Below are 13,403 nucleotides of genomic sequence, written 5' to 3' on the forward strand. Positions count from 1 at the left end.
AACACAACAGCTCAATCATTCAAAAAAAGTGGACAAAGTCAAAAAGAAATTAACGCGGACATAATCATTGAAACATCTACAAATAAATTATGGTTCAAATCCTGAAAGACAATCATCTGCAGTGTACACCATATTGGATGTCCAACCACAAGGAGTCGAAGCCAATAACAGCTCCGCATGCCCCAATCAAAAGGTAAGTCGCCATGTTGGTACCGCGATACTCTTGTCGTATCTTCACACAATATAATATAACGTCCGGATGTTACGCACCGCATCCACCGTTACGAAAATACGTCAGATTGTTACGAACCGCATTGACAGTGACCTAAAACCGAGCGTATAGCATCACTGTGCCGGTAACAACACTGTACCGGGGTAGGGTACTAACATCTAGCGTAGCATCACTGGCGGTGACGTCCACGCAACAACCTGACCGTGACGTAACTCAATCAAAACTGACGTAACCGCACCGAACGCAGGGTCATGACAATGCTCTGACCCACCGTATCGACGTCGTAACGTAATTGTGACGTGGCCATCGTCCCAATCACGCTACATGACGTTTTTTTATTATAACTATTTTATTCGGGGTGAAGAAGTTTATATTTTTACAGAATTATGGACTATATTTTTTCAGGGAAATTATGGACTTTTATTATGCGCATATTATACTGCGTGTTGATATTACTCGAGTATTTGTGTACCAACATAGCGTTCTCACCAAGCGATTAGGACAATACAAAATCGTTAAAAGATTCGATCTTTGCAGAAGAAGTACCCAATAGAGTGTACAACAACAAAATCCGATTCAGCAAGATGTTCGCCATAGTTTCATTGCATATATTTCATAGACATGTAAAATGCACTACAGTAGTGACTGACTAAAAATAGCTGGCAACATTAGGTCCAGCAGAACAAAGGTACAACAGCGCAGACAGACATACATACATACAACATACAACTCATACTTATAATACTCAAACCTCAAACCGTGTATCCTTTATCGGCGTCTTCGTCTTTGTTCTTCGACTGCAAAACAGGCGTAATAGCTATGTTAAAGCCTTACAAATTGAATGTGAAAAACAATTTTTAAATATTTTTGACCTTTTTTGTTTAGCAAAACTTTAATAAACAATGATAATATAGTAAAATACACTATACCTTGCGCTTTTCTTCGGCAGCTTTATTCGCTGACTTTTCTGCAACAATATAGTTAAAAATGCCCGTTAATGCAGTATTACGTCATACTTACCTTCATTCCATCTTTACGTCATGGTCCACTTGATCCTCTGTGACGTCACATAACATGTTCTGTAATAAATTCGAATTTTATCAATAAAGTTTGTGACGAAACAATGAACTTACGAAGTGGGTTCTTCTGTTGCGTCATCACCACTTCGTGACGTCACATCTCCGAGGTTTCTAGAAAAGAGCTTATGTACGTAATAATGCCAACTGTGATTTATACTTTACCAATTCTTTGATCTTCTTGCTTCGCGTTTATAGCGCAAATACAATTAGAATATACAAGTGATGTGCCTTGCATCGACGCAAAACGCGCATGGGGCCCCATTGAAAAAACGTCGCGAAACGAAAGCGTATAGAACAGTCGCGTGTTGTTTAGCTATGACGTAAAGAAACGACGTAAAATAAACGCTAGCGGTAGCAAGCGAAACGATTGTGTCGGTTTGTGACGTAACATAACGCGAGATATTGCGAATGATTAGTGACGTAATACAAAAACAGTCGCGATTCGCGATACAAGACCTGTTAAAGAATAATTTAACTTATAAATAATAAACGCAAGGCACAAAACTTATGGCATAAAATTATTGTTAATACGTAGAGAAATAATTTCACTATGGTGTAGTATAAAGTAATTAAATAACATATGACATAATATAATACTAATGTAATAAATTAGTGCTTAACTTAAAACTTGCAAGAAAACTTCTTAAAAATTGTCAACTTGTAACCTGGTGTGGAACCAACTTCATCTAAACTAAAACGTGGCAAGTCGTATTGAAGATGTTTTGTGGGCGAACCACTTTAAATATAAAACCAAAATCGCGAATCAATGTGAATTTAGTTTATTGCGTCACAATGTTGAACTGACGTCACAATGAGCCCGTTCCAATCCTTGAAGCTGATTGGTCAGATTGTTCACGTGACGGTCGCCTCGCACCAGCTGATTACGCCCGCCTTGATTGCTCCGCGCATAAAACGTCTCTTCCACAGCGAGTTACCGCGTTTCAGTTTATTTAGATGAAGTTGGTCCCGCACCAGGTTACAAGTTGAGGTTTCAACAAGTTTTCTTGCAAGACTTGAGTTAAGTATTATATCAATACATTGGTATTATATTATGACATATTAATACTATATAACATACTACAGTATACTAATATATTTACATTATATACAGTATATTGCTACAAGTTTTGTGCCTTGGATTTATTACTTTATTATATTTAGTTTAGATTATTCTTATCACGTTTTGTTTGAGAAATCGCCAATAAGTTATTTTCACGTCACACGCAATATTTCTGCTCACAATCATTGCGTTCTGTTACGTCACAACCGTTTCGCTCGCTACCGCTCGCGTTTATGGTGTATTTAGGTCATAGCAGAATACCCATAGCGATTATTCTACGCGCACGTTTCGCGACGTTTTTTTTCATGTGGGGCCCCATGCGCGTTCTGCGTCGACGCAAGGCACATCACTTGTATATTCTAATTATATTTGCGCTATGAGCGCGAAGCAAGAGGATCAAAGAATTGGTTAAGTATAAATTACAATTGACATTATTGCGTACATAAGCTCTTTTCTAGAAACCTCGAAGATGTGACGTCACGAAGTGGTGATGACGCAACAGAAGAACCCACTTCGTAAGTTCATTGTTTCGTCACAAACTTTTGTATCAACATGGCAAGTTTTTACTTTGATAAATTTTCCAGAACTTGGTGTGTGACGTTACAGAGGAACAAGCGAACCATGACGTAAATCAAGAATGAAGGTACTTATGACGTAATAAAGTGTGAGCAGCAGTTTAATCATTATTATATTGCAGAAAAGCCAGCGAATAAAGCTGCCGAAGAAAAGCGCAAGGTATTGCATGTTTAACTATATTATCATTGTTTATTAGACCATTGCTAAACGAAAATAGCCAAAGAATTAAAAAAAACATTTTTTTAAAGTTAACCATTCAACTAATAATCATTCGCACCCACTCTTGGTAATTGTTAAAAACAAGATTAGGACATGCTGCGGGATATAGGTGCTGTATCCCATCGTACCCCATAGAACTACATTATTTAATTGATATAAGCCTGTGACCTGTCTATTACATTTGTTTTGCAGTCGAAGAACAAAGACGAAGACGCCGATAAAGGAAACACGGTTTGAGGTTTGAGTATTATTTACATTTGTTTTGCAGTCGAAGAACAAAGACGAAGACGCCGATAAAGGATACACGGTTTGAGGTTTGAGTATTATAAGTATGAGTTGCGTGTTGTGTAATTGATATAAGCCTGTGACCTGTCTATTACATTTGTTTTGCAGTCGAAGAACAAAGACGAAGACGCCGATAAAGGATACACGGTTTGAGGTTTGAGTATTATAAGTATGAGTTGCGTGTTGTATGTATGTCTGTCTGCGCTGTTGTATCTTTATTCTGCTGGACCTAATGTTGCCGGCTGTTTTTAGTCAGTCACTACTGTAGTGCATTTTACATGTCTATGAAATATATGCAATGAAACTATGGCGAACATCTTGCTGGATCGGATTTTGTTGTTGTACACTCTATTGGGTACTTCTTCTGCAAAGATCGAATCTTTTAACGATTTTGTATTGTCCTAATCGCTTGGTGAGAACGCTATGTTGGTACACAAATACTCGAGTAATATCAACACGCAGTATAATATGCGCATAATAAAAGTCCATAATTTCCCTGAAAAAAAATAGTCGATAATTCTGTAAAAATATAAACTTCTCCACCCCGAATAAATAATTATAATTAAACAAACGTCATGTAGCGTGATTGGGACGATGGCCACGTCACAATTACGTTACGACGTCGATATGGTGGGTCAGAGCATTGTCATGACCCTGCGTTCGGTGCGGTTACGTCAGTTTTGATTGAGTTACGTCACGGTCAGATTGTTGCGTGGACGTCACCGCCAGTGATGCTACGCTAGATGTTAGTACCCTACCGGTACAGTGTTGTTACCGGCACAGTGATGCTACGCTCGGTTTTAGGTCACTGTCAATGCGGTTCGTAACAACCTGACGCAGTTCATAACGGTCGATGCGGTGCGTAACATCCGGACGTTATATTATATTGTGTGAAGATACGACGAGAGTATCGCGGTACCAACAGGGCGACTTACCTTTTGATTGGGACATGCGGAGCTGTTATTGGCTTTGACTCCTTGTGGTCGGACATCCAATATGGTGTACACTGCAGATGATTATCCTTCAGGATTTGAACTATATTTCATTTGTAGATGTTTCAATGATTATGTCCGCGTTAATTAATTTTAGACTAAACTCTTTTTTATATGATTGAGCTGTTGTGTGTTTGGCACATGTATGTCGCTGCACTCGTTCTATTATTTTTGTCTTTTTGTTGGTGTATTCCTTGTTGTGCACATTTTCTATGTGCTCTCGTTGTTTTATTTTTGTCTATGGGGTTTCTTTAACCTGCGTGGACAGTAACATCCCGCAAGGGTTTCTCACCAGAGTAGAAACCCACTACCATTGGCTGGGGGCTTGTCGTGCCGTAGTGGCTTTCCACCAACGCCAGCCACATAAACTATGAAGATATTTTAATCCTGTTTTTATTTTCCAGAAAGATATTTAAAAGCGAACCAGAGATTTAAAAATTACGTCTTATTTGTGCTGTGTATTGTTTATTTAATAAACCATTGTGAAATATAATAAAACTGTTTTATTACTTTACACAAAGCTTTAGGAATTGACGTTTTACATTTGGTGTATATTGTTTAATAAACTGATATAAAATATATTACTTTGTATTATAGCTTCCACATTATCCCATGCGATGTAGGCAGGATAGGTTTCATCCCGACCACGCTACAAACTCATATAAGAAAATATTGATCTGTTATTCTATTACCACCATGTACACTAAGATGTGGTGGAAATGCTTATAATGAGTACCGAGTATACATACTGTTAAGCTAGACTCTCTCTTCCAGTGTAATCGGACTGCAGTGTAGTCTGTAGTCGCTGTACTAACGGAAGTAATTAATGCTAACCAATTGCAGTGGTTTCGCCATTACATCGAACGGTTTGACAACGAAATTATTCTTAAACTGAGAGTTTTAAAACGAAAATCAGTTTAAACGTTTCCTGTTAGCGATCCGTCATGGCACGATAATCGATTTTGTGGCGTTTTTTCAAAACGTTACACTCAAGCATATACCATATATGGTACTGTAGGATATACTTTGTTTTTTTTTGCAGCACATTAATGTTATTATATTTTTTAAAAGGAAGTTACTCATACGGTTGTTATAAGTGCTACAGTTACTGGTTACGGTTTGTCGGAGTCGGGTGGGTGGGGGAAAATGGGAGACTTTTTCGCTCTACTTTCTCGTCTCCTTTGATCGTAAACAAAGTACATTCAAATATTTATAAAACCGTAACCTTTTCCTATAGACTGTTGTTAATATTTAAAATCCGATTAGAATATTTGGATATCGTGTGCTAATGGTGTCCAGTCTTACCCCACAGTACCATATATGTTGGGAGTAACTGTAATTGAAACACAGAACAATATATGAGAATTTATGATGCTTCTTGCATCACGATAAACGAACTTATTTTTTCTGAATACAAGTTACTGGTTACGGTTTGTCTGAGTCGGGTGAGTATGGAAAAATGGGACACTTTTTCTCTCTACTTTCGTTTCCTTTGGTCGTAAACAAAGTATACATTCAAAGAATTATAAAACTGTATCCTCACGACTCTCATAAACCGTTGTTAAATGTTTAAAACACAATCAGGATATATACTTGCATAAGTCGGAAGAAACTGTAATTGAAACACAGAATATGAGAATATATGGATGCTTGCATCATAAAAAACAAACTTATTTTATCTGAATACTATAGATAGCAGAGTGATAAGGATGTTTGAACATAATGTGCTAAAGTTGTTCACCCCACAGCATTAGGGGTCGGGACCAAATGATGAATGTTTGCACCTTGATAAACGAAAATCTAAATACAACAGATAGCAGATCGACGCAAACGATAAATCAATCAGCGTTTCCTTTGGCGTGGGAAGATGAATTCTGATGTACTACTTCCTGTTAGCTTGGTTGCCACAGTAAGGATACAGTCTGTCAGAATCAGGAAGCTGAGCATGGCATGCAACGCATATGCTTCGTAAATGTAGCGCTGAGTTATCATAGCAAGTTTATGCTTGGAGTAAGAGATATATTTTTTATAAGCGCAGGGTAGTTTTTATACACATATATTACAGCCACAAATTTCATAAATTTCGGTTAAAATAGGAAGGAGTCTTTAGTTTTTAGAGCAAATCAATAATTAAGATAATTATGTCAAACGTATGGGCTGTAATGTTTATATTAAAACAGGAAAATCCGGGTTTTAACTCAAGTTGAAATATCTAAAACTAAATATTTTAATTCCAAGTTTTAAGCAGGTCTTATAGGGCAGACTGGAGGAATTCCGAGTATTTGCAATTTACAATCCATATACCAGCCATGGAAAACTCAAGCACCAAATGCGCAAAGTGCATGTTGGTTCTGTTTAACATGATTTTCTTTATTGGTGGTGTCGTCCTTGCCGGTTTAGGTGAGTAAAGATTTTATAAAGTGATAATGCATTGTTTTTAGTGCTTTTTTTCTGCTTTTTTTCGTATTCGTGGTGTGGATCAATACATTGTCCGGTACCGTGGCCAAGAAGTTAGCGCTTCTGTCACTAGTGCGTATAATACCTATAAATATAACGACTGTCGTCGCCCCGCCATGCGAGGATAAATAAGCTACATACGTGGTAACTTGTAAGCGGGCACGAGGTGTATGAAACAGAATACTCGTGTTATAACGACTTGCCACACAAATCTAAGTTACATTGAATAATTCATACAATAGACATTTAATAACCATATATATTTTTCTATTAGCTGGTTACGGTGCATTCAATAAGAACAGTCCCCTGCATTCTGTCGTTGTCGAAATGAAATCAACAATTCTGCTTGATGGATTATACTTGCTGTTTGCGGTCGGATTATTTTTAGCTCTGATTTCGTAAGTATTGGTTTTAATGGTGATACGAATGTTACGTCGATTGGCTGGGCAAGACAATTATATTAAAAGTGTTCCATCACACGCTTCACGCCCGCGAGTTACCAGGAATATATAGTATTGTGGGGTAAGATGGGTCACCTTAAGCACATAATATTCAAATATCCTGATCGTGTTTTAAACAATTAACAATGGTCTATGGAAGTCATGAGGATACGGTTATATATTTTTGGAATGTTCTTTGTTTACTACTAAATAGGACGAGGAAATAGAATGAAGGTGTCCCATCTTCCCCCATCCTACTATATATAGCTTTGTGGGGGTTTTTCAGTAGAGCTGAACAAACACGCGCACAATGACATCGCGGTTCCCACACTCATTGTACGAGGATACAGACCGTGGGTGTCAGCTTTTGGGCCACATAGAGGATACGGGTCCAAATCGGATGCTATCGTCAATGTGGGCATGTGTTTTGCTTGGGCAAGAAACCTAACCACAATTTTTTTCAACCTCATGCTCTTTTATCGGCTGTCAAAATGTCAGCTAAACAAAAAAACGTTCAAAAAATAATCACCCACAAAATGTTACATAGGTAGTAACTCGTAAGCTGGCACAAGGTGTATGAAACAGAACACCCTTGTTATAACGACTGCTGTTGTTTAGTAAATTAAATTATATGTTCCGTTGCTTCCAGTTTAATTGGTTGCTGGGGAGCTATGAGTGAAAGCAAGTGTCTCCTCTATTCTTACTTCTCCGTTATGCTGGTTGTCTTCTTGGTGCAAATGTCGGGGATTATCATTTGTTTCGTCAAGTACCAAGCGATCAAGGTAAAGCATTATAAAAAGTAGCTCATATGTGTTTTAATGTTATTTACTTGATCCTCACATAGATGGGAACTGAGAGTCATTATAACACGGGTGTCTGTTTCATACAACTCGTATGCGCTTGGGAGTTATCGTGTATGTAACTTTGTGGGTGATTTTTTTTTATTTGGCTACAATATACGGACAACCCCCAATGACCACTGGGTTAACACACTTGCGGTTCAGTGTCTTATCTAAGGATACTGTTAGCTGAACACCGCTAGCACTATGAAGCAGTATATGACTATAGTTTTTATTTGACAGGGTATGGTACTGAAGGCGCTCCAAAGCAGAACAACGATTGATCCAAGTCATTTGAAACAATCACTAGTAAACAAAGCGACCAACGTTGTGAGTCAAACATCTTTTTGGTTTCATTTTTGTCACTTGTTTATATTCGCATAGTAGAAAGCCAATACCTTAAATATGAATGAATAAAACTTATTTCGTCTCATCGGTCACGATAACGGAAAACTGGAGAGTTAATTTACACAAGCGAAAAGTTGGATAGAATTGGTAAAACAACAGTTGTTAAAACATGCTACAGATAAAACTGTGCAAAACGTATCAATTAAAAAACCAGGCTGTTGAAGACAAAATAAAAAGTTAAATCTTGTTTTTTTTTAAAAAAACAGATCTTCGACAAATTCGAGACAAAGTATCACTGCTGTGGATTTTACGGTCCAAGTGATTATTTATCAGCGTTTCCCGACTCTTGCTATGCTAAAATACACGCCAGGAATAAACGAGCGTGAGTTTTATATTATTACATAGTATAGTTAGTTCCTTTAACCCAGAGTTTTTAGGAAACAGAACACCCGTGTTATAACGACTGTGGATGTAACTTATTTATCCTTGCGTTGCTGGAGCATGACAGTCATTATAAGACGGTTGTTCTGTTTCATACACCTAATGCCTGCTTATAGGAGTTATGTATGTAAATTTGTAGGGCGCGGCTTCCGAAAACAAGTTTATTAATTTGTTTCTGTATTGCTGACAATTTGGACAGTTCATCATTGACCAGCATTGGGTTTGAGCAATTACTGTTAAGTGTCTTGACAGTAAACGAAGGACAAATGCAGCCACAACTTCTTGTATTTAGTTTATGAATATTAAAACAACTCATTTTATTTTTAGAGCGAATTCATCCGCTACAACGAACCCAACAGTAGCTAGTGTCTCAGCAGTATTAAGTAAGTAATTTAAATATACCGGTTGACCGCTTCTTTACGTGGTACAGGATACAAAGTAATTTCAAATCTTGTTTTAATGCACGCTCCGTTTTAAAGACAAATACCGAACCGTTAAGTCTTTAAATGACAGTTTTTTTTTTAATTTTTGTTACGTCGCTTGAGTACTATGTGCTAAAGGTGCCCGCGTCTTCTCCCATTCTGTATAGTTGCTATTTAAAACTTTGGTAAAGTCTTGTTTAAAATCATCTCCAACGCCCTTATTTCAATGCACTATAATTAAAGACTACATTTATAATTTTTTTCGTGTTTGTAATAAAGAACTTTTTACATAACCACCTCTTTGTTAAAGCCACCGCTGCGAAAATAGTGGCAACTACACAACCTGCCACAGCAGCTGCTACCCATCATATAGCTACAACTCCTGAAGCTACAACTCCTATAGCAACAACTGCAGCGCATCATGTTGCAACCACCGCAGAAGCCTCCACCGCTGCCCCAACAGCTGCAATAACAACCAAACCTGTTATACATGCTACCGTAGCGGCGCACACTGCAAGCGCAGGTTCGTATGTACATTATATGAATGTATCTTGCTTTCTCCACGCATGGTGGGGTAATGACAGTCGTGAAACACGAGTGTTTTTGTTTCATGCACCTCGTGCCCGCTTACAAGCTACCATGTATGTTACTTTGTGGGTGTGTTTTCTTTCTATAGCTGATCATATTAACAACCAATTAGTAACCACTGGGTTGAAGCCTTTCAGTGTCTTAACCACGGACACATACGCCTACAACAGCAGTGGCAACCCTTGCTGAACCACTCATAATGATCACTCTATTGGATGTTTTATCTTTTTATCACTTTAGTGACGACTGCATCACATTCTGGCACAACCGCCGCCCCAGCTTCACATGGAGCGCTCTACACCAAAGGTTGTGGTAAAGTATTGAAGCCTTACTTATATGCTGCTGGAGGAATCGCTATTGTTATCTTAATTATGGAGTTGGTGGTTCTGTTTCTTGCATGTTGCATGATCTCTGCGATCAATCAAGGCTATACACCTGTGTGAAGATATATATGTATGGTACAGTGGGGTAAGATGGAAACCGTTAGCACATAATATCCCGTATTTCTGAATCGTTTTTTTTAATTACCAACGCTCTTTTAGAGACGTAAGCGTAAAGTTTTATGTAATTCTGTAAATATTCCTTGTTTACCACCAAATAGGACAATAAAAAAGAAATAAAACATGGTCATCTTACCCCAAAGTAACATGCTTGCCAATGTCGCTGCTACGTACTTATAAAGTAAATGCTGCGTTCGTTAATGTTATATAGATGGTGGGGGAGATGGAACACCTTTTCATTCTATTTTCTTGCCCCGCTTAATTGGTACTAAACAAGAATTACAAAACCGCATCCTCACGACTCCTATAGACCGTTGTTAATTGTTTAAAACAGGTTCAGGATATTTGGATATTAGGTGCTGAAGGTGTCCCATCTTCCCCCACCTTACTATAACTTATTTTATGTGTTATCGTAAAGGTGAGGTCGTGTATTACAAAAAATATTCGACTTTAAATAACATTTCTCATGAATTCTTGGTGTTAGTATTTCTTTCATGGATACTTTTAATGTTACGTTTATTTTTCTGTCTGCGGTTTATGTTAAATTACATTGGCGGCTAAAGGTGCTTGTACACAGTATCCGGAGCTCGTCCGTTTTGTCTGTTTTTTTCCTGATTTAGCTGTCGCATGCGGAACTCGGTAATGGGTTTGCATACGAATTCGCATGCCGGATACTGTGTACAGCCACCTTTAGTTTCCCATACTGCCAGACATCAATGTTCACTTTGCATAATGTTCAACTTTAAAAAAGCTTAAAGTTTGCAAACGGATGTTTTAGTCTTACCTAATTCTTTAGGTGGCTGTACACAGTTTTTCGGAATTCGTCCATTTTGTCTGTTTTGTCCGGATTTCGCTGCCGCATGCGGAACTCGGTAATGGGTTTACATATGAATTCGCAAGCGAATTCGCATGCCGGATACTGTGTACAGCCACCTTTACTTAATGTGTGCCAATGCCGCCTATCAGTGTAATATATACGGATATTAAAATTAAATCAAAACTAAAAAGTTTGCTAGACTTTATACCAAAAACTGCTGCATACATTTCTTGGTAAAAAAGTTGTTTTTATTGTGCGAATTTGAAAACTAAAAAACCTTCTTCTGTTTTAATCACATGCGTATAAGCTGTTTTGTATAATAACTTTGCTATTCTATTCAGAAGACTTGAGTATTAAAAGAATCCACAAAAATAACGAGAACTGAACTGTTATAACGTTATTAATTGATAGCACCTTAACGTATAGTAGAGTGGGGAAAGATTAGTCTCTCTTTCATTCTAAATATCCCACTATACATTTTAAAACAAGATATATTTAGCGATTTGCACACCTGTTTGGGTATTTATACTTTTAAAGGAGCATTTTTGCCGAATTGAGTGAATGAATTAATTAATTTTTGTTATTCTTTTTTTTATTCAAGCAGATGTTTTACTCACAGAGCTCGTTCACAGAGTGCGTATAATTTGCCGTATGAACAACGGTAGTCGTTCCACTTTAAACTGCCCGCATGATTTCCGCCAACACAGTCTTCGCCTCTCCCATAGTTGTTAGGTTCTGTTGGATACCAGTTCTCCTGACTTTTTGTGAGTGGTGTGCCGTCTTCCCATACAAATCTACCTTCCCTCTGTATATCATTGAGGCCAATCCAGTAATCTTGTTCGGTTAAAACTGTCAAATGCTCTTCAAGAATTCTGCAACGATGGACATTATACATATTTACAGTAGGGTGGGAGAAGATGGGACACCGTTTATTTCTGTTTTTCGGATATTTGGAAACTATGTGCTAAAGGTGTCCCATCTAACAGCAAAACAACAGTTGTTAAAACATTATGAATAAAAGTGTGGGAAAGAGAGTCAAAAGCGTGACTGCCGCACCTAAAACAAAATCCAAGGAAACTTAGGAAAAAGCAAACATTACTTCATAATACGCCTATCCTTGGGTGCATGGACAGCAAGAGTGGCTCCATAGTATCCACATTGCAACTTAGCATCGCCGTAAGACAGGTTGGTGTCAATAACGAAGTAGGCATAACCGTTCCCAGGCCCGTACCAGGCATATCGGGCCTGCACAAATGGATGCAGCATTATCAATAGCACAACGCATATTTTAAATGAATACATTTTTAAATTACTTAAAAACTTTCTGAAATAGTAAAAAATCAACAAGATAAAAAAGCATCATTTTTTGGCTCCTTTCCCATTAGGAGGCGTATTAGGTTTATCACGGCTAATGAAGATTTATGCCATCATGTTATCGTCTAGCCACTAACCCCTAAAGGTGATACTAACCCATAACTCCCAACCTCTTAAACCCTTTTTGCATGGTCACTTTTATGCGCGTAAGTACTCGCATATTTACTCGCAAACGCTTATGACGTTATGTGTGTTAACTTTGTTTTTGCGAGTAAATATGCGAGTACTTACGCGCATAAAAGTGATCATGCCAAAAGGGTATTATACGCTTTCCACTAGCCCATAATCTGTTACGTATAAGTTGCATTGGCTCGTTTCATTAGTGGCTAATTATCTATTTATAATTAAACAAAGTTAAATATTTAAACTAATTGACACCTTAGCACTGGTTCTTAGTGGCACGACAAACACAGGGTCACCTGTTCAAACAGAAGGTAACTTTAGTGTGTGGCTATAAGCAGTACCTATATACCCCAAAAGTAGCCAAATTCACCAAAAAGTACTAATTAATTGTTACGTAAATGAAATTGGTCAAATTTAAAAGTCGGTAAGTGTGAAAAACATGCGCAATTTGTTTTCTATTAGAAAAACAATAAAACATCCTATTTTCGTAAATTTTGGCCTTATAAAATTTCGTTTTCCACTTGCGGGTTTCGTGAGATAAAATATATGATTCACAACCAGTGTTTAGATGCGAACTCCGTCCATTTACATCGAGTTCAACGGCTCCATTA

The 13,403-nt window shown here is 37.7% G+C and overlaps 2 protein-coding genes and 1 long non-coding RNA gene across 3 annotated transcripts; 2 read left to right on the top strand and 1 right to left on the bottom strand.

Annotated features, from left to right (window-relative positions):
• The first annotated feature begins 2,008 nt into the window (after nucleotides 1-2,008).
• On the top strand, nucleotides 2,009-5,022 carry LOC149730327 (uncharacterized). Its single transcript, XR_016385922.1, has 5 exons — nucleotides 2,009-2,886; nucleotides 2,956-3,014; nucleotides 3,069-3,106; nucleotides 3,359-3,480; nucleotides 3,560-5,022. It is a non-coding gene; the product is annotated as an uncharacterized LOC149730327 (long non-coding RNA).
• Nucleotides 5,023-6,661: 1,639 nt separating this feature from the next.
• On the top strand, nucleotides 6,662-11,670 carry LOC149730328 (uncharacterized). The gene is made up of 8 exons (XM_089887385.1): nucleotides 6,662-6,843; nucleotides 7,175-7,298; nucleotides 7,990-8,122; nucleotides 8,423-8,509; nucleotides 8,794-8,909; nucleotides 9,296-9,351; nucleotides 9,701-9,913; nucleotides 10,219-11,670. Exons 1-8 carry the CDS (start codon nucleotides 6,753-6,755, stop codon nucleotides 10,419-10,421), a joined length of 1,023 nt encoding a protein of 340 aa, XP_089743511.1. The 5' UTR covers nucleotides 6,662-6,752; the 3' UTR covers nucleotides 10,422-11,670.
• A 145-nt stretch (nucleotides 11,671-11,815) lies between these two features.
• LOC149730329 (alpha-N-acetylgalactosamine-specific lectin-like) lies at nucleotides 11,816-12,653 on the bottom strand. The gene is made up of 2 exons (XM_089887388.1): nucleotides 12,395-12,653; nucleotides 11,816-12,167 (listed from the first exon to the last, which is right to left on the bottom strand). The coding sequence occupies exons 1-2, from the start codon at nucleotides 12,595-12,597 to the stop codon at nucleotides 11,909-11,911; spliced, it is 462 nt and encodes a 153-aa protein (XP_089743514.1). The 5' UTR covers nucleotides 12,598-12,653; the 3' UTR covers nucleotides 11,816-11,908.
• Nucleotides 12,654-13,403: the final 750 nt, after the last annotated feature.

The sequence above is a fragment of the Ciona robusta genome, chromosome 10 (assembly GCF_009617815.1).
Source record: "Ciona robusta chromosome 10, ASM961781v2".
NCBI lineage: Eukaryota > Metazoa > Chordata > Ascidiacea > Phlebobranchia > Cionidae > Ciona > Ciona robusta.